General features: G+C 40.7%; 3 protein-coding genes across 4 annotated transcripts in view; all 3 read left to right on the top strand.

Annotated features, from left to right (window-relative positions):
* Window positions 1-202: 202 nt before the first annotated feature.
* On the top strand, window positions 203-3793 carry mettl2a (methyltransferase 2A, methylcytidine). 2 transcript variants are annotated; one of them, XM_044050997.1, is made up of 9 exons: window positions 203-384; window positions 1448-1536; window positions 1660-1913; window positions 2112-2161; window positions 2279-2339; window positions 2416-2555; window positions 2789-2895; window positions 3125-3190; window positions 3280-3793. In XM_044050997.1, exons 1-9 carry the CDS (start codon window positions 233-235, stop codon window positions 3441-3443), a joined length of 1083 nt encoding a protein of 360 aa, XP_043906932.1. In that variant the 5' UTR covers window positions 203-232; the 3' UTR covers window positions 3444-3793. The 2 variants fall into 2 exon arrangements, with proteins under 2 accessions (XP_043906932.1, XP_043906931.1); XM_044050996.1 differs by having other exon boundaries at window positions 1639-1913.
* Window positions 3794-4411: 618 nt separating this feature from the next.
* tlk2 (tousled-like kinase 2) lies at window positions 4412-16383 on the top strand. Its single transcript, XM_044051437.1, has 21 exons — window positions 4412-5103; window positions 6190-6272; window positions 7738-7815; window positions 7920-7989; window positions 8074-8117; window positions 8272-8370; window positions 8867-8968; window positions 9127-9219; window positions 9401-9511; window positions 9652-9788; window positions 10054-10206; window positions 10288-10354; window positions 10461-10558; window positions 10670-10751; window positions 11134-11225; window positions 11314-11403; window positions 11507-11676; window positions 12025-12163; window positions 14623-14734; window positions 14946-15053; window positions 15144-16383. The coding sequence occupies exons 2-21, from the start codon at window positions 6192-6194 to the stop codon at window positions 15315-15317; spliced, it is 2100 nt and encodes a 699-aa protein (XP_043907372.1). The 5' UTR covers window positions 4412-5103; window positions 6190-6191; the 3' UTR covers window positions 15318-16383.
* Window positions 16384-18749: 2366 nt separating this feature from the next.
* mrc2 (mannose receptor, C type 2) overlaps window positions 18750-20043 on the top strand; it is a 30289-nt gene continuing 28995 nt past the window's right edge. Inside the window, exon 1 of the mRNA XM_044051056.1 lies at window positions 18750-18927. Coding sequence (XP_043906991.1) covers window positions 18801-18927 — 127 coding nt within the window. The 5' untranslated portion in view covers window positions 18750-18800. The remainder of the gene's footprint in view (window positions 18928-20043) is intronic.

Raw genomic sequence — 20043 nt, 5'->3', positions numbered from 1 at the left:
AAATTAGATTAAGGTGTAGCGAGATAGTGATACTTTGTTTTCATTTTCAGCTCCACTCTGATCAACAGTATTTCTGATTTTCCTCCAAGTATCCCCAGAAGAAGCTCGCGTAACACTGGTGGTACACGTACCACACTTTGAGAATCGTGGTTTGAATGTTTCCGAATTCCGATTGACTTTGAACGCGGCGCACTTGAATGCCCCGCCCCTCTTCCGTCGCGTCAGATCCAGCATGGCGGCGCCCCATGCCGTGGTCGGAGTGGAGGGAGACGGCAGTGATTCCGGTCCTAATCTGTCACATTTATCCATCACAGACGAGAAGAGACCACAGTTCGGGACGCGTTTCCTCACCGACCCGCGGCAGGTCTTCCAGCACAACGCATGGTCAGTAAAAACAATATATCTAATCTGCCATTGTGTTGTCAGCTAGACAGTGTTTACTGCTACGTTTAGTTTGTTGTTATAGTTCCTTCTTTGGTCAAAATTGTTGTTACGTACAGGCTTCTCCAGTGGCGTTTGGAAGTGCTTGGGCGGACATTTAAAGGGCACCGAGTGTGCGCACCCGCGTTTCCATCATGGTACAGTTTGCAATGGTAAACCTTGGGTCAGGCCTGAGTTTCCACTGAAAACAGTACCTTTAATGGCCATGTCAGCGAGATCCACAGCGTGACAACTACATATATCAAACGCAACACAACAGACAATTTAATGGAGGACATCCCTCACATGTCATTTAGCAGACGCTTTTATCCAAAGCAACTTACAATGGAATTAAGTACAATCAGGCCAGGGGTGGAGTCGAATTTGCGACCATGATGTCTTTCGCACACAGGGTACCGGTCTTAACCACTGAGCCACTCCACCCCACATCCAGCAGCTTGTTCTTGCTCGGTTTGTGGCTGTTTGTCTCCACAAGACATCAGAGTTTGTATGGGAATAGTCTGCGGACGTTTAAGAAAACAAGGTTTTTTGTCGATGACTGTCACGAGTAGGAGTCTAGCTCCACTCATACCCCAAGGGAAAGGTACTGAAAAATGGAAAGATTGGGGCAGGTTATTTTGGTACTATTCCTCATGAAAATGCATAAAAATATGAACCGAACCATTCCACTCGGCGGAAACAAACACACCTGTTCGTATGATGGGCATGGTTGGGCATGGCTCTATACAGCACTGACTATCATGTCCTCTAAGGACATTCTTTGGGACACTGTCATGTAGGGACAGTAGGGGACTTAAAACAGCACCCTTTTGGATTAGAAAGGCACCCATAGGAAACCATGTTGCTTGTAAACTTGTATCAGATATAATATATCATCACACTGGAAGGGCAGGGAAATTTCCTGTTTTTTGAATGTCACTTTCATAATTTTAAGTGTTGTTAAGTGTATCTGTGCTGTTATCCATGACAACCTCTCACCGGGTCACTAATGGTTTTGTGTCAACAGGGACAATGTTGAGTGGACGGAGGAACAAGAAGCAGCTGCTAAGAAGAAAGTCTCAGAAAACAGTCAGCCTTTACCTCCAGAGAAACAAGGTGACCTGAGGCGTCACATTGTTGAGTTTCACAAAATGACACTTATTTTTGTTTTGTTATTTATTACTAAGCTTTATCAATCATTTGTTTTGTAAACATTAGCTGCCTCTCCTTTTCATGCAGAGGAATTCGACAGCCGAGCCAATGAGTATTGGAATGACTTTTACACGATCCATGAGAATCGTTTCTTCAAAGATCGTCACTGGCTCTTCACGGAGTTCCCAGAGTTATCACCGCAGGGAAGCCTCAGCCATGAATCTCATCCTGAAGCCTTGACCACAGATGGTGGTCAGCAGAACAATTTGGGTCAAGAAAAGAGCGAAGGAGTTGCTGATGAGGACTTTCCAGGCTCTTCTGCCACGTATCGCATTCTGGAGGTGAGAGATTAATTATCTAAAATTCACCCACACACATTTACAACAAAGTTGTATCTTCTTCAAAACTTTTTGTGTAAAGTTGCATATTTAAATATCATTTTAAAAGACATTTAAATGGACTCCTCTTGCAATAACTGACAGGGATTCCATCTTTTTGAGGGGGAAAATTTGCTAAATGCTATATGAATTGTTGTACAGGTTGGCTGCGGTGTGGGGAACACAGTTTTTCCAATACTGAAGACCAACAAGTAAGTGCATACGAGACATTGAGAATGTCAGGTTTCAGGTTACAGTACAATACGTAACTGAAAGATTGGCCGTACAGTAAGTAAGTAAGTAAGTAACTGTAGCTTTGTTTTCCGCAGTGATCCAGGACTCTTTGTTTACTGCTGTGATTTCTCCAGCACTGCTGTGGAGTTGGTAAAGGTGAGATGATTAGGATAGTGTGTTGAAAGGTACTCTTGTGGGGTTGTATGAATTAAAACCGCCTCCTTGTGACCAGACTAATCCTGAGTACGACCCTGAGCGCTGCTTTGCCTTTGTTCACGACCTGAGTGATGTGGAAGCCAATTACCCCGTCCCCGATGGAACCCTTGATGTTATAGTGCTGATCTTTGTGCTCTCAGCATTGCATCCCGACAAGTATGAACTTTCCTGTTGCCTTCCTTACTCTCTTGGTTGTTATTTTCATTGTAAATTGTTGACCTTTTCACTAATTATTCAGCTCTTATACAAATATATGTTCTTACCTCTCCCCACAGTACCTACTTAATATTATGCCATCACTGTTATGCACCAAAATAGTCTCTCTGTATATGAAAAAACATATTTGGCAGTAAATCTTGAGTCTCGATAACTTTTCACCTTTGTCTCAGGATGCAGGCGTCCATCAGTAGATTGGCACGGCTCCTTAAGCCTGGGGGAGTGATGCTGCTCAGGGACTATGGACGCTTTGATATGGCACAACTCCGCTTCAAGAAAGGTTTGTCAGAATAAAATCTACCAAGAGTCAATTTCCAGCAAGTGCTGAGAAACTTCATATTCAGAGGTCAATCATTTATGGCTGCTTTCTTGAAAATAGTCTGTTTCTTGTAGCACACTCACATTAATAACCACTATGTTTATGTGAGGGTATTTTAAGTACTTAAAAAGGTATAATGTCCCTAACAGCACTTCTAATAACATAGTGTGTTGTGATTCTTTTCATATAGGAAGGTGCCTGTCAGAAAATTTTTACGTCCGAGGTGATGGAACAAGAGTATATTTCTTTACCCAAGGTAAAGTAAACAGGTGCCTCTGTTAATGTTATTCATCAATTTTTTTTTTGCAGAATTGAGCAATCTTTCTATGCCCCTGTTTACTTCAGATGAGCTTCATGAGCTGTTCACTGAGGCCGGACTTGATAAAGTGCAGAATCTTGTGGACAGAAGGCTGCAGGTGAACAGAGGCAAACAGCTCACAATGTACAGGGTGTGGATCCAGTGCAAGTACAGCAAGGCTCCAGTTCAGGCACCTGAGATGCAGGACTGAGACCAAGACTGAAACCAGGAGCTGAAGGTGCTGGTCTTGTTTGTGGAAACATATGGAATTGAGAAACTCTGTTGTGATTGTGATAAAAGGATAGCTTTTATTATATTTAAGACCTGTGGTTTTAAGGCCAGTGTTCCTGTTGGTGCTGCACTTCCAGCTGCAACAGCAATGATTTCATTTTCTACGAATGCGTACAGTATTCGGAGGAAGGGCTGGTTACCCTGAAGTAAATTCTGATATGAAATGAGTGGGTTTTGATATTAATTGCATCATGGTATGAAAAATACAATTTGTCTTTTTTATATTCAAAATAAATAAAAACCTGAACTTTATAGAAACTCTATGGATTATTTTTGAAAACTTTGAAATAGTGGTTGGGAAGCTGGCTTTTTTTTCTTGGCATCAACCGATTTTGTTTTTAGAAATTTGATAAATGCTGCTTGGTGCACTAAAACCTTATTTTCACATTTATTTTTTTTACATCCATTTTATGTGATTATTCAGGCCTGGCACTAGGATGAAGTGATTGTGTCTTTTAAAATTGTGAGGAGGCAACATTCAAAAGTAAAATGAATTGATTAACAGTGAAGGCTTAACACGACACAACAATTCACAAGTATAATAACACAACAGTACGCAAAGTTAAATGCACATTCATTCCTTAAATTCTCAGTACAAATCAGTATGAGTCGCTGCACAAACAAAACTGTTTATGACACTAATGGAATCCAGGGCCTGAAGTTTTAACCCACAACCACAAAAAGATTGTTATTGTTTTATATTGACGGTGTCACCATTTTTCCTTCCATCACAGCATCTTTTAATGGTTAAACTCCAATTTAGTTTTGTCGCATATATACTAGTACAGTGTGGGTGTGAACATCATTGGAATGGCAACTTTCTGATATGTGATCATTTTGATGGCTGTGTGGGTGGGCACTGTTAAATTGTGTTGTGTACAGAGAGATTTTTCATTGGTCCAGACGAGAGATTTTGGGCAGGCGTCGAATGAACCGAAGGTGAAAATACTTTGAACAATCTCACGAGAAAATGTGAGATTTTACCGATTATTGTTTACATTGCAAAAACACGAGAACCGAATCGATCCGGATTCAGCTGAAACGGATCGCAACCGCACAACTTCCGAAACAGGATTGGTTTCTCCCCTGCAGCGAGGAAGGCGACTGGAACAGAACTTTTGTTTTCATCGACCTGAAAAGCCAGGACCCGAAATTCATCTCACCACCGGGGGAGAAAATAAGAAATAGGGGGTAACTGTAACCCTGGCTTTAAGATATCATTTATACCTGGCGAAAAAACGCAGAATCTCGAGGGTCGCCATTGTGTGGAAGGTAGACAAACGACAAAGGCACGGTATGGTCCTCGGGGAGAGGGATGTAATGGGCATCCCCGCCTAAGGAGTACAGAAAGGTGGGTTTGGGATACCCGGAGTCGTCGAGGCCTGCGAGGGAATCCTCTGAGTCTACCGTGAACCACACGGCGCACTCCCCCGTCTCCATCGCGGACAATCAACACGGGAGGAACGCGGCTGTGAATGCGGCCTAGCCTGGGAGGGTCTGCTGAATACTGTAGAGACAACGGGGACGGTTTTAGGGTTATCAGCGAGCCCTCTGGAGGACCGAGAAAATCTCAAACCACAGTGGGTACCTTGTTATGGTGTCGAAGAAAATAATATTTCGTCTTTGTTGAGTACATGCGGGCGTCATGGCCCGAGCACCTGACAACACACAACTAAAGAGATGCTTCTTTTTGACAGGCGAACCAATGCTAGCTTGCTGGCTAACTAACTAGCATTGTATGCTATTTTATGTGTTTGTAAAGTAATTTACTAATGCGGAGTGGAGTTGTGATGCGTTGTTAAGAGGGTGGGTATCTAACCAGAATTCTGCTTCTGTGTCAACTGAATTATAATATGTGCCCCATCTTGAGGGGGGAGAAACATATATTACATACATTATGCTATTAGCTAACGTTCAGCGTTTGCTCTCAGTGAACAGCAGTAGCCTTGTTAGCTTACGTGTTACCTAGCTACCTCGCTTATCATTCTCTGGTGCTGACCTAACAAGCCATTCTGCTGGTCATTGTTAGGTTAGCCGAACCAGCAAACACTTTCCCGAATTAGTAATAGGCGAATAATGGTGGAAACTTGTCCACAAAAGCCGTGGATTACATTTGCCATTTCTAATGAATGCAAGGATAAGATACAGCTGTTTGTACTGGGCGTGTAACTTAAACGTTAACCTTTGCACAAGCAAGCAAGCGAGCAAGCCGGTCACTTATTGTCTGTTGTGGCCCTTTCCATGGCTGTGATTGTACTTGGCAGCCCCTCCATTAGTGACCTTTCACAACTCAAACGCCATGTAACTTATGCCCATATTCCCAGGGCGTTATCACATGAAGTTATAATTTTCCAGCCAGTGACACCTCACATCTGTCCTATGCCTTTGATACATGTTATATCTGATATATTTTAGTCATGATTGTTTATTTTGCTTGAGGTATTTCACAGAGTGCTCAAATTGCAAGGCTTACTTAACACTCATGATAGTGGAAACATCATTGTCAGGTTTATTGATGACTCAGAACAGGAATTTTCCACATCCATATAGCTAAAAACAACCATGACTCATCACAACCAATGCCTTTTGAAATGGTGATTTGTCACTCCCATTTGAATGCATTAGACCTCACGGCACTTCCTTAATCTATGCTCTTGTCTCTGCAGCCATGATGGAAGAACTGCATAGCCTGGACCCCCGACGGCAAGAGCTGTTGGAGGCTCGCTTCACTGGAGTTGGTGTAGCTAAGGTATGTGTTACAGCATATGTCACATAGATGGAGCAGGAGCAAATGAACTGTCTCCTGTCAAAGTGCTTAAAATTACAGATTCTGTTAACACATATTAGTGAATCTCTTCTTTGTCTCACTCTGCCCCAGTATCATTCTGATGTTTGGCCCTGACAAGCTTGGCCCCTCTCCTTTTCTTTGTCTGTCTCTGGAGAAGGTTGAGCTGTGTGTGTTTTTTGGCTGGTGTGATATGGCATCTCTCCCTGGCTCATGATGTAGTGGCTGTATATACAAGTGGCAGCGCCTGCCAAAAAGGCCACAGTTGGGACAGGGGTGGTTGGGGGAGGAGTATGAGTGAAGTTACAGGAGGAATGCAAAAAGTAGTTCTTGACCAGGTGAGAGTGGAGGCAGCATTTAGCCCACCACCCCATTGCATGTTTCTTTGGATGGAGTGCTCTTTGTGGAAGGTGATCTTGGAACAGTTAGGGAGCGAATATCAGTGCCAGGAGTGGGCCCTGTGCCAGCCATAGGCAGAGCTGAGCCCAGAGCATGGCATGGCTGCTGCCGCAGAGAAAATGGCAGCTCTCGCTAAAGCATCATGCCATAGCAACCCTGTATGGCAAGGTATGCTATGTGTGTGGTGATTGAGGGAGATGTGTGTCAAGAAATAAGAATGGAGATATATCGTTTGGTGGTCTAAAAGCCCTGCAGTGTCACAGAGCAGCGTAGTATTTTTTCTTGACCTTGAGTAGCCATTTTTTGCCGCTGCTCTCTCTGACATCCCTGAGTTGGCATAAAAGAAAGGAACATTGTTATCCTTTGGTGACAAATGGGTAACACCTTTTTGGTAATGGAACAGTGTGGGCCTACTAACATTATTGGAAAGTGAATTTGAACATGTCTGATATCAGAGAACAAAGATTGTGTTTCGGGGCTGCAGTGCAAGCAGTCATTCTTAAATCAAGCAGAGCACCTTTCACTGGCATTTTCCAGGGAGAGGGAGAAAGAATGGTTTAGACTGTAAAGATTGGGGAGAAAAATTTATTACATTATATATAGGTGACAGACGGAGGAATACATCCCCAGCAGCATGCCTAATGTTCAGCCATTTTAGGAGGGTTCAGTGAGAGAGAGCTCTAGTGTGCTCTGAATGACTAAGTATCTCTTCATGATTGGACAGTGCCTGTTGAATTCTGATGTTATTCACTTGACTAAGAGACATCACTTAGGGAACCAGCATTAAGACTGATGCAGGTCCTGATTCACTGGAAAGTTTACGGTGGTGTTCTTTAGCTATTCTCTTACCTTTAGTTGGTCACCTGTTTTTGGCGTGTTTGCTCTCTAATTACATTCACACTTAATACATATACATACAGGCTTCTGAAAATTCAGTTGAACGTGAACACTATGTTTTTTATATTTTTATTAATGTTTTGTGTTTGCTCACTCTGCTTTATTTTTATGTGATTTAACCTTATTTTAACAGGGCTCTGGTCAGAATCAAAATGAGTCATCCAATCAGAGTCTATGCAGTGTGGGCTCACTCAGTGACAAAGAGCTAGAGGTTGGTCTGCCTTCCATATCAACATATTTTGTTTTTAAATCCCAGCTGTCTCTTTGTCTTACCTTGTTTTTGCGCTTGGTTGATTCTCACTGCTTTACCAACAGACGCCAGAGAAGAAAGCAAATGACCAGAGGGTAAGAAAACGGAAAGCAGACCACTTTGACAGCAGCCAAGGTAGGTTTGACCCTCTGCTGTAATGCTCAATTCATGCACCCCAACTGTCACACTCTCTCTGAACTCCCTGCCTCTCTCTTCCAGGCAAAGCAGGACCAAGAGGGCATAAAATTAGTGATTATTTTGAGGTAAGTGGCTTTTTTTTACATTTGCATGTAGCAAAGCACATGTAATTTCAAGTGCTTTAGTAATCATTTTTCATACTTTCTTACCCTCATTTTAGCCATCTCGGCTCTTCCACTAAACATCTTTCCTTTTCCCCTTTCTTTACATGTCTGTCAGTTTGCGGGAGGTAGTGGTCCTGGTACCAGCCCTGCCAGGGGAATCCCACCAGTGGTCCGCTCTTCCCCACAACACTCCCTATCCAACCCCCCTGTCACGGTGAGCATGTTTGCTCTATGATCTGTCTCCTGTTTCCTTCTCAATCTTCCCAGACCTTTTTTCTGTCATTTTCTCTTTTGTGCCTTTTATTAACACCTATCCCAGTTGGGATGAATGAGTTTTGTAGTTCTCATCAATTCACCATCATCATCATCATCAAACAACGCATTCATGTAGGGAAACACAATATTATAGGAACACCAATCACTCTCATACAGTAAGAGGATAAGAGTTTTGATAAACCAGTTGCACATAGATTTTGTGTGTTGTATTTGGAGACTTTTATTAAAATAAATGGCTGTAAAATATATTTATTTAGTTGTTTTTACATGACAGTAAAACATCTAATGTGTTAATTTAGTCATTATATATACACATTCACCTGATTTATTTTATGCATATTAGTTGTGCCAAGTTAATATCATGTTTTATCATGACTAGCAATTCAATGTCTTAGTAAGTTCAAGTTTTTACCGAGTAAATGTCTACTTCCCAGGTGCAGCAGGGAAGTCCCTCCTCTGTCAGCTCAGCCAACACAGAGCATTCATCGGGTTCACTGAAACCGGCTCCTCTTCATGTTTTCCACAAAGCGACACAGGTATTTTACATACTCTCAGACTTAAACAATTGGTATATGAACCATTTAATTGCTAGAATAATCAGCATTATGAAAGTACTGTTTGATGTGCCAATTTTCTGTCTGATGCAGAAAGATGCACCATTAACAAACAATTTTGTACTCAATTTGTCCTGTAGTCCGACCTTACTATAGAAAAACTAACAGCAATGGAGAACAACAAGAACTCTGACCTGGAGAAGAAGGAGGGACGAATAGACGATTTACTTCGGGTACTACTCTAATTACATTTTGAATTGTGAAAATATTCTGTACTTTGTCCTGATTTTTCACTCAAGCCATGTATAAGTTGACACCTTCCCTGTATCTGTATTTGTATTATCAAGATAACGTTTTGCTACTTTTTTTTAATCTGACCCTTTTCCTGCTTGTTTTTATCTTTTTTTGCTCCAGGCAAACTGTGATCTTAGGAGACAGATAGATGAACAGCAAAGGATGCTGGAGCGATACAAGGAACGCTTAAATAAATGTGTGACCATGTCTAAGAAGCTGCTGATTGAAAAAGTATGTTCTCTGATGAGAAGTCTGGTTTATGAGTTATTTGTTACCAAAGTGATTAGCTCGTTGTGTGCTAGTTTTATAAGCCCTAATTTAAGCCACATGAAATCCGTTTTGACGCCTCTGCATCTCTGTTCCTCCTTAAGTCCAAGCAAGAGAAGATGGCATGTCGGGACAAAAGCATGCAAGACAGACTTCGACTGGGCCACTTTACCACAGTGAGACATGGAGCGTCTTTTACTGAGCAGTGGACAGATGGATATGCTTTCCAAAACCTCATTAAGTGAGAATCTTTCATTCTTTGTTCCTGGAGTTACTTTTAAATAATATTGTTGAAGAGGCAATTAAAAAATAGCACTCTAAATGCGATTGGTTATAAAATGTATGTATTTTAATCTATAAAGCAAGATGGCCTACCATGAGAGCACTGTATTCTCATAAGAGATAAAGACATCTCCTCAACACAGAGCTTACTGTATATTTAACACAAATGGAGAAAGTTAATTAAATGTGTGCGTCACATTTGAAAATTGTCTTGTGTTTTCTAGGCAACAAGAAAGGATCAACTCCCAGCGGGAAGACATTGAAAGGCAGAGGAAGCTATTGGCCAAACGAAAGCCACCCTCCATGGCCCAGACTCCACCGCCAAGCCTGGAGCAAAACAAACGAAAAAGCAAGACCAATGGAACAGAAAGCGAAGCGTAAGATGTCCTTTTCCTTTTTTTAATCTTTCTATTTATTTATTTTTTTTGATATGTGTTTAAACTTGTGTGTTCTTGCAGGTTATCACAAGCAGAGTACCACGAGCAAGAGGAAATCTTTAAACTAAGACTAGGCCATCTTAAGAAGGTAATGCTCAGTAAATTTGTGTCGGGATTTAAGTTTCAAAATACCTTCTCTGATCTCACTCATTGCACTGCTTCTGATTTTTTTTAAATCTTGTTTTTCCTTGCAGGAGGAGGCTGAGATTCAGGCAGAGCTGGAGCGGTTGGAGCGAGTGCGAAATCTACACATTCGTGAATTGAAAAGGATCCACAATGAGGATAATTCCCAGTATGATTTCTTCTCTTATCACTCTTTGCAAGTTAGCCTGTCCACTACTGATATATTCCTGTGCTCTGTTTTATTCCCTGAGTTTATGTTGTTTTATTTTACTCTGTACAGATTTAAAGATCACCCTACGCTAAATGACCGATACCTGCTACTTCATTTACTTGGGCGGGGAGGTTTTAGTGAAGTTTACAAGGTAAGAGAATCGGCATCTTTTACTTAGAAGGAAAAAAACACTTATATAGTCAATGTAGAGCTGTAGTGTTGCTACTTAATTAGTACAACTTAACAGGTTTTATTTTTGCTTAAATAGTGTCTTCATTTCATACACTGTTACTGACATGATTTGGCATTGCACTGTTGCATTCTTCAGAAAACATTTGAAAATACACATTTCATTCAACACACATCATCAACATTTAAAAGTGAAGGATTGTCCTAGTATGCAAGATGAGTAATGTTCCAAGAATCTCTTGTCACCTGTGAAAATATGCCAAAAGAACACACCCAAATAACATGAGCATAAAGAAATCCTGTCGAGTTAAACTTCAAACTAATGGGAGAAATTTATTTGACAGGCTTTTGACCTAACAGAGCAAAGGTATGTTGCGGTCAAAATCCACCAATTAAACAAGAACTGGAGGGATGAGAAGAAGGAAAATTACCACAAGTGAGTGTTCAGTTTACACTGGTGTAAAGGCATATGTACTGTCCACATTTGTAATGAATGGTGAAAATGTTGGAAATCTTTGTTTCAGACATGCTTGTAGAGAATATAGAATCCATAAAGAGCTGGACCACCCACGAATAGTTAAACTCTACGACTACTTTTCACTCGACACTGACTCGTAAGTTGCTTTTTCAGTTACATGTGCCTTTAAAGAAACTCTCTCTCTTTTGCTGAGACTGTTGTAAAAGTTTCTTCCTTTTACTCCTCCCATTGTGAAACAGGTTCTGCACCGTCCTGGAGTACTGTGAGGGCAATGACTTGGACTTCTACCTGAAGCAGCACAAGCTCATGTCAGAGAAAGAGGGCCGCTCCATCATCATGCAGATTGTTAACGCCCTCAAGTACCTCAATGAGATCAGACCGCCCATTATCCACTATGACCTTAAACCTGGTGCGTCTACACTCCTCAGTGACTGTTGCAATTAGCAGCTTGAGACAAAACATGTTTGTTTTGATAAAATTAGCAATAAATGATTTAATATAACTATTTGGGAAAAGATGGGCAATTTCTATTGACCATGAAGAAGTTTTGTGTACTTTAACATGGTTTGGCCTCTAATCCAGTTGCCTCAAATTATTCCATTCAAATGATTTGGATATGTTAACAGAAAACACAATCATTGTACCTATAACAGAGCTGTCGCCCCTTATTTAATTGCCATATTTGACTCAAAATATGAATATGAACTACGTTGACATTTCCTTTCATACCCATAACACATTTTTTCACCGTGTTCAGGCAACATCCTCCTGGTAAACGGTACTGCATGTGGTGAGATCAAGATTACAGACTTTGGCCTGTCAAAAATCATGGATGATGACAGCTACAACTCTGTGGATGGGATGGAACTAACATCACAGGGAGCAGGGACATACTGGTAAGATGCACAGAAGAGAATCCTGTTCTCCTGCAGGACTGTCATCACCTGTGCTATAATAAATCATGCTATTCATTTTTACTACCAAGCCTTAGTCCTCAAGAGTCACATTTATGTCAGATAGTCTGTGCTGATGAGTTTGAGTGTGCTTGAGAGCTTTCACCCACCACAGTCCATTAAGAGTCGTAATCCTCTACGCAGTGGCATTTTTGCGCAAAAAAAGATCCAGAATGCATCTCGTTTGTCTTTCTATCCACACGAAACCCTCTAAAATGACACAAACTACTGTATTACATATGTCAGACTTGTAGGTGGCAATTTGTATACAATCACAGAAATGAGACGAGGGGAAAGAAAAGAAAGAAATAGAAGTTATCAAAAATTAGGTGTTGCCATTTACAGACATCCAGCGTCTTTATGGCATAATCTTAATTACTTTCAGACAAACAAATAACCATTTCTGCTGCACGAGTGAATTTCATCCAGCTCTTTTTATTGCTGGCATAGAGTTGGTCTGACTGACCACACAGAGTCACAGACGTGTGTTGAGTAACCACAAATCTGCATTGTTCATCAAAGTAAAAATAGTGTGTGTGAAATAAGGCTCTGTTTTCTCCTCCCCTTATTTTACTATTCAGTCTCACTGTTCATCTTCATCTCTTGTTTTTTCTTAACTCTTATGTCTGAAGTCACTAAGGACGGGATGTGATAGTCATATCTAGTGTCTTTTCGGGCTGGCTTTAGTTACTTATTCGTTGAAAGTAGTTGGCAACACTGCCAAACAATCTCCAAAGACAAGGGGATGGTGACGACAACGCCGGCAAAAATAGGGACAGTTATGCCAGCATCTCCCAAAATGCTGTTTCCATGTGGACGAAACCCCAATGCGATTACAAAAAAAACCTATGCTTATTCATTGTTGAACTGTTCGGTGAAGAAATGACAGAATAAATAACTGTGAGAATATGCACCCCAAGAGCAATACAGAATATGTGAGGAAAATCATGCAATTTGTGCTAAATGATCGAGCTAACTGAGAAGCTTTCACTTGCTACACTAGTTTGTGGAACTCCTTTAGAAAAGTGTGCTGGAGGTTTTGACACTCTGCCTTTGGAGCAGTGTCCTGTATGGTCACTGAGTCTGACAGGACACTGGATAGTGTCTAGTTTTGCCAGAAGCGTCACTCTAGGCCCAGCAGTTGCATACTATTTAATTGCATCAGGCAGACACTTATTGTGTTTTTCGTTTCACATGATGTAGAAAACTTGCAAGTAGTCATATGAATGCTCTCGTAAACAGAGTAGAACATCAGATGTTTTCCCGTAGGTACATTATAAGTTGTGTTCAGTAAGTTCTTTGTCGCATTGCTGACAGTAATGTCCTCTTGGGGGATTATAGCAGCGTTAAAAACTCCACCTGTCGGTGTCAACTGGTAGTAGCTGAAAGTCATTGCTTTTCTCGTAGTAGTTATTAGGGGGATGTGTCTCCATTAGGGGTGGGCGATATGACCTAAAATTAATATCCCGGTATTTTTCATCTTTTGAATGGTGACGGTATAATATCACGGTATTACTTTTTTTGGTAGGTTTTGGGAGGAGTACATATTTTTTAATAATATTCTAATCTGATATTTGTAGTGTTTTTTTCCTTTTTGATCCGGTCCCCAGAGGAATCACGGCTAAACAATACTAACAACGAACAATACAATACTAATGTGGTGGCCTTAAATTTGTTTTTGTTTTCTTTTTTTAATACAAACAGAAAAGGACTTGACAAATTTTCTGAATATGAAATGTTAGGTTTACATAGTGTAACTTACCAATAGCGTTGTGCAGTCTGTGTCCAAAACATGCGAGTCTCTTATATTTTTTAATTTCCAGAGCGCGCACCATGTTTGCACCGCTGTCGGTTGTCATGCACATCAGACGCGCTTCATCCAAGCACCAGTCAGAAAGTGCATCCTTCAGACCTAACGCAATTATTGCTCCGGTGATGTTTGAGCAGTTGTTTCTTTATTGAAGTGCTCGTTACGCTAATTTAATGGCCACTCCCCTTTTACCACCGAATATGTTTTACTTTTTTATTTGCAACAAGATATACAGTATATAAGGACAGATATTCAGATCACTGAATGTTTGAAGAAAATGTAATGCATTATTATTTAGAATTAGGAGATTATTGGCGCTCAATTGATTTATCACGGTATTGACAGTATTGCAAAATCTATATCATGGCGCAATGTCACACCGGTGCTGACTATGACACCTGTATACCGCCCACCCCTAGTCTCCATACATATACAGGGCTTCAACTTCTATTTATTTGATGGATATTAAACTTTGACCATGCTGCCTTAACAAAGACATGTGCTCATGTTGGAAAAACAATTATCTCATACTTTAAAATGTACATTGAAACTGGGCACGATTTATTAACGGGGATCTTTCTTTCTTATTTAGGTATCTGCCCCCTGAGTGCTTTGTAGTTGGGAAGGAACCACCCAAGATCTCCAACAAGGTGGATGTTTGGTCTGTCGGAGTCATTTTCTACCAGTGTTTGTATGGCCGAAAGGTAAGAGGGTCACAAGACATTTATTTATATATTATTGTTTTCTTAAATTGTATATTATTGCTATAGAAAAAAAACATCTTGGCTGCACAAAAGGGTTTTTACTGTAAAGATATACTGAACATGAAAGTAAATTATTCGTTCCTAATCACAATTTGATTTACATTTTCTTATCTACGTGTTTCTTTGACATCTCCTTCTCTTTGCCTTCTAGCCCTTTGGACATAACCAGTCGCAGCAGGACATCCTGCAGGAAAACACCATATTGAAGGCAACAGATGTGCAGTTTCCTCCCAAACCAGTAGTCACACCTGAAGCTAAGGTACTGGAATTCCTCAAATCACTATTAATCCATTTGTATCTGTTCTTTCTGAATCATTCCAATCTTTCTTTTTTTCCTTTCTCCCTCCAGGCCTTTATAAGGCGCTGTTTAGTTTATCGTAAGGAGGACCGTATTGATGTGCACCAGCTGGCCAGTGACCCCTTCCTCATGCCACACATCCGCAAGTCAGTGGCCTCCTCTGGCACCTTGGGCATGGCTGTGGCCTCCACATCCAGCTCCCCCAATAACAGCGCCTCAAACTGAACTGAGTGGCTGAACCATTTGAAAGAGTGGAGAAGGCGAGTGCTACCACGAAGACCACGAAGAGTCCAAGAAAAGAAGTCAAATTTGAGAGCAAGGGGTGCGTGAGAAGTCATAGATGGGTTGGAAAGGGAGACATGTGTCACCTTTCATCCCCATCATGTCCATCCACGCCTACCTCCTTGTCCTCATTTTGCAAAAGCAGTGGCATCGATCTGGGGGTCAAAGCCCTGGATGACTCGCACAGCAAGGGGCGAGGTTTTTTGGCGCTATGTTGGTTAAAAGTGGGGTTCCGTGATTTGGATTTTTCTTTTCTGCTTAAAAAAAAGAAAACAAAGGAAGTATAGAAGTGCTTCAGCTTGGCCTGATGAGAAGGACTGAGGAAAGGCCTCATAACCCATGCGCACTCACAGACATGAACCCATGCATGAGCCACTCTGGTCGGAGGTAGTGTGAACTTCCCAAATTCTAACAGGGTGTTTCTTCTCATCTCCATGAAACAAACTGAGAGAAAAAGTCTGGCTGCCGTTACATTAAATCCTAAATATATTTGGCTCTATTTCATCCAGCTCGCCGTTACTGGGATCCTCTGCCCCACTTAAATTCCACACCCAGATTATTTGTGACGAGGAGGGACAGAAGCTACTATTCCCTCTACGCCCCTCCCTCTCATCTCCTCGTCAAACTTCTGTGACCAAAGCTTAGAACTTCCAGTTGGTGGCAGTGTTACACCTCAGTTTTTATAATGAATGGTTTTAGAACGGTGTTACATGATATGAAGTGGAAGCTGTTGAGGAACGACCTCTCTCACGTTAAAAAAAAACAAAAACACGTTTCAATGTTAACCAGTTTTACTGTTGAAAACTGTTGTTTAGCAAGTTGCCTTTTAATTACAGCTGTTATCATTTTTGATCGACATCCCCTTACCATAAACATATTTATTTAGATACGTTTTGAATTTATTTTTGGCCAACAAAATGCAAGGGGACTGGTTTACCTTATAGTGCTGTGGGGGGAGAATGGGCCTTAGCAGACCGTTGCATAAACCATTAAATACTATTGGTTAAAATGTGTTTGTTCTGCGTTTACTATCATCTGTTTTCAACCCAGCTGACTGTTCATGAGTGTCAATGTCTGTAGTTTCTGTTTATCATCTTTCAGCACAGATTACATTTCAAAGCTATATTCCAAGTGAAGCCTTGCAATCAAGCCATGTCAAGTGGAGAAAAAGAATCCTGTTAAGAGTTTACATTCAGAATTCAGTTTTGATATCTGTCAAGTGGGTAAATGGGTCAGGGAAAAAAAGCCGACTGGGCATCTCTGTTGTAATGTCACATGGGCTGTAGCCTGCTTTGTAAACGATCTGGCAAAAACCTGAAGTGTTGTGGAAGTATGTTATGGTTTTCTCATCAGTCCACATATTTTTCCTCTCGCCTGCTTGATCCACCGTTTTCTGCTATTATTCCACTACAGTTGAGTGACATTCGACCTCCTTCAAGCTTAAAAACTTTAAAGCAATCGTTCAGTACTTTTTCTGTGTTTCCCTTCTCAAACTGAAAATGCTCTTAAAAACAGGCTGATGGAAACCCACCTAGTGACAGTTGTCAAGTATTTTGGGGTGTCCTGGTGAGAAGAATCAAATCAAAGGCTGAAAGCAGTACAGAATTGGCCCTTGCACCCCCACAGATGTGGTAGCTATTGCAAGAAGACTAGTCTAAAATACAAGAATATATATATATATATATTATATTCTTATTTGGTTCATGTTCAATTGACAAAATAATACCGAAGTTGTCTGCTGAAACCTTATAACCTTGTGTGAGCAGCAATTATTTTCTTTATATTTAAAGATATATCCTCCTGTAGCATGGTTTTGAACAGTTTTGTTTGTCCTTGGCCTTAAAACCTAGAGCTGAACCTCACTAATTCTTTAAGGGCTCAGCGATGTAAAAATGTCTGTAGCCAACTGCAAATGATCTCTTCCGTTTTTGATATGTTTGTTAAAAAATGAACGGCAGGGAAGAAGCTACTGCAGATTCCTGAAACGCACAGAGGTCACGCTTTTGTTGTTTTTTAGTTCTGTTTTATTCTTCAGTAAATAATCAACTTATCAACCCAATATCAGCTGAGCACAATGTATGCATGTGTGTGTTTGTACCATTGTTCTGCCTTTTTTTGTTTGTTTTTTTAGGTCATTGACTCCCATTCATTTCTTCAGCTCCTCATTACTGAATGATGTTCTTGAGACAGACTTCAACACCTGAGTGGGGAGACATTCACAGAACATAGCAGACAAAGGTGAGAGAGAGAGAGGGTTGTTATGAGGGGATTACTGTGATCACTGTTGTTGGTATCTTTACACTCCACTCTGTGGCGTGCAGATAGGCAAATAGGTCAGCCATGATCCTCATCTTAATGTTGTCTCGCTGCTCAAAGAGATTTGTCAAAATTGCCTCAGCTGTCTTTCTGTAAAACACTTTATAGCTTCAGAGTCTGTAAAAACACATGAACAAGCTAACACCAGACCTTGGCATAACATTACATTGATCATTGAACTATCACGACACTTTATCAGTTCTTTCAAGAACTATCAATATAGAAATATTACTTATTGTATTTTTGACAGTGGTTTTGTGTTGTACTTAAGTTTTGGAGCAACAGTTCAATGGACCGGACGTGGTCACAGGCTTGGAGTCCCTGTCCGTCTGGAACCCGTACCACAAGTTTTCCCCCGTTGACTAAATAATTGTAAGTATCTTATTGTTTGTCAGATTATAAAATGTCGCTCCAAAACTCAGTAGCCAATCAGCAGGCAGCTTTCTAAGCCCCCGAACCCCCAAGAAACAAAAAACCACTAAAGTGATGGAGTGCAAACGCAAAAGAGTCGGAGCAAACAAAATTCCCATCATTGCAACCAAAAAGTGTATTTTCAAAAAATATAGTATTTTTAAACGATTATATTGATATTTGCCCAATTCATAAAGTGTCATCCGCTTCTCAAAAAAGTATTGCTTGTTTGAAAATATTGACCCAAATCTAATTCCATAGAAAAGCGCCACAACATGTTTGCACATATTTTTGTTAAAGGTCCGGAGTTAGCCGGACTAACCCAATAATATGTTTGTTCTACATAATGTAAATGTAATGAGCGAGACAGGCCTGTGGAGGTCCCCGGGCCCTCATGTTGGACACCATACAAACACTGACGGACACACACACACACACACACAGTGGTGACGCTGCTCCATTCATATGACTCAGAGTCAGACTCTAGCGGTCAAAGCAACTCTGCAGTAGCTCTGTATCGTCCGCCTTCAAAGTAAAACACTCGCTCAGTTGTTTCTCCGGCTTCACTTTTCTCCTCCTCCTCCTCCTCCTTCGTTCCTGCAGTGTGTGAGTGTAAGAGGGAGTTAGAGGGAGAGTGTGTGTGTTTACGAGTGTGAGTGAGTGCGTGTCTGTGCGTGTGTTGTAGCCTAGTTTGTGAGCATGCAAGACACCGACCGTCCCCGACACAACAAACCAAGAGGAACATGGACAATCCGGCAACTTTTATTTTACAGATGCACTTTATATTTATTATTGCTCAGTGTGGGACTGCAGAGGAGCGTTTCTGGTGAGAACTCTCTTTTTATTTCATTCATGCAAAAGTCGATTTAAGTAACCGGGCAGACATTGAAGCAAAAGTGCATGTCCGTTCCTTTTTTTTGTTTTTTTTTTTGTTTTGGCAACGAATTATAGTCCATAAAAAACGCTTTAGAAAGCAAATCACTGAAAGCTGTTTGTCTGCGTATTCCGGATTTGGTGCTTTGGTATGCCACGAACCAAAAGTCCGAGCAGTGAGTGGAAACAGATGTGAAGAAGAAGAAGAAGAAGCAAAAGGGGAGGAGGGAATGAGCTCTGCATGCTCATACTGTAGTTAATACTTTTTACTGATTTCATTTGAAAAAAAAAAAAATGCCTAAAGGTTTGTCTAAAAACGCACAAATCAGCGCGCGCTTCAATTTCACTAGTTTTGGTTAAGATATGTGGGGGTTGTTTTTTTGTATATGTTAAAGGCGACATTGTAAAAGTGGCGTGTAATGACGCTTCACTGGACAACCTGAGGGCAGATGTGACCTTTACATCCTGTTACAGGCTGCAATTAACACGTTCAGTCCAGTGAACACAGCATACATGTGATCTTTTTAGTGGGTAAAAAACAACTCAAAACAATGTCCACTGCTAAAGATGAGATTGGACATAAATAACAATATATTTCAGTTAGGACTGCAACAACGAATCGATTCCGAAATTAATCTGTAGCTATTTTATATTCGATTGATCACTTTGAGTGTTTTTCTGATAATTAAAACAAGCTTTTTAGGTTCCTGAACGTGAATATTCTTTGGATTCTTTGCTTCATAGAACAAAGCAATTATTAAAACAGATTAATTTTGGTTCGAGGACTGCAATAAAAGAAAACATAGTGTAATTGTAATTCAGTGTATTAATCTTATCTCACACCATTTTATGAACTTATTTACTTATTAAGGCTGAAGATAGTGAATATAATTTGACTTGTTTCAAGATAGCCTAACAAGGGCCCTTTTCTTGATACACTTGAAACAAGTAATTTTACCCTCATAGTGGTTATATTTGCCTGTTTTTTGAAGAAATTATTTTGGGAGGTTTGGAGAAGACCAATCAAAATTTTACAACATTTTCTGACATTTTACAGACAAAACAACTA

Source organism: Solea senegalensis, linkage group LG19 (assembly GCF_019176455.1).
Source record: "Solea senegalensis isolate Sse05_10M linkage group LG19, IFAPA_SoseM_1, whole genome shotgun sequence".
Taxonomy (NCBI): domain Eukaryota; kingdom Metazoa; phylum Chordata; class Actinopteri; order Pleuronectiformes; family Soleidae; genus Solea; species Solea senegalensis.
This window is presented reverse-complemented; position numbering and strand designations above follow the sequence as displayed.

Excerpts from the sequence above, each read along its gene's own strand:
- tlk2 (XM_044051437.1), top strand. The coding sequence starts at position 6,192 with ATGATGGAAGAACTGCATAGCCTGGACCCCCGACGGCAAGAGCTGTTG. Across the intron at positions 6,273-7,737 it reads CTGGAGTTGGTGTAGCTAAG|GGCTCTGGTCAGAATCAAAA; the intron begins GTATGTGTTACA and ends TTATTTTAACAG. Across the intron at positions 7,990-8,073 it reads CCACTTTGACAGCAGCCAAG|GCAAAGCAGGACCAAGAGGG; the intron begins GTAGGTTTGACC and ends TCTCTCTTCCAG.
- mettl2a (XM_044050996.1), top strand. The coding sequence starts at position 233 with ATGGCGGCGCCCCATGCCGTGGTCGGAGTGGAGGGAGACGGCAGTGAT. Across the intron at positions 2,162-2,278 it reads CCAATACTGAAGACCAACAA|TGATCCAGGACTCTTTGTTT; the intron begins GTAAGTGCATAC and ends TGTTTTCCGCAG. Across the intron at positions 2,896-3,124 it reads ACAACTCCGCTTCAAGAAAG|GAAGGTGCCTGTCAGAAAAT; the intron begins GTTTGTCAGAAT and ends CTTTTCATATAG.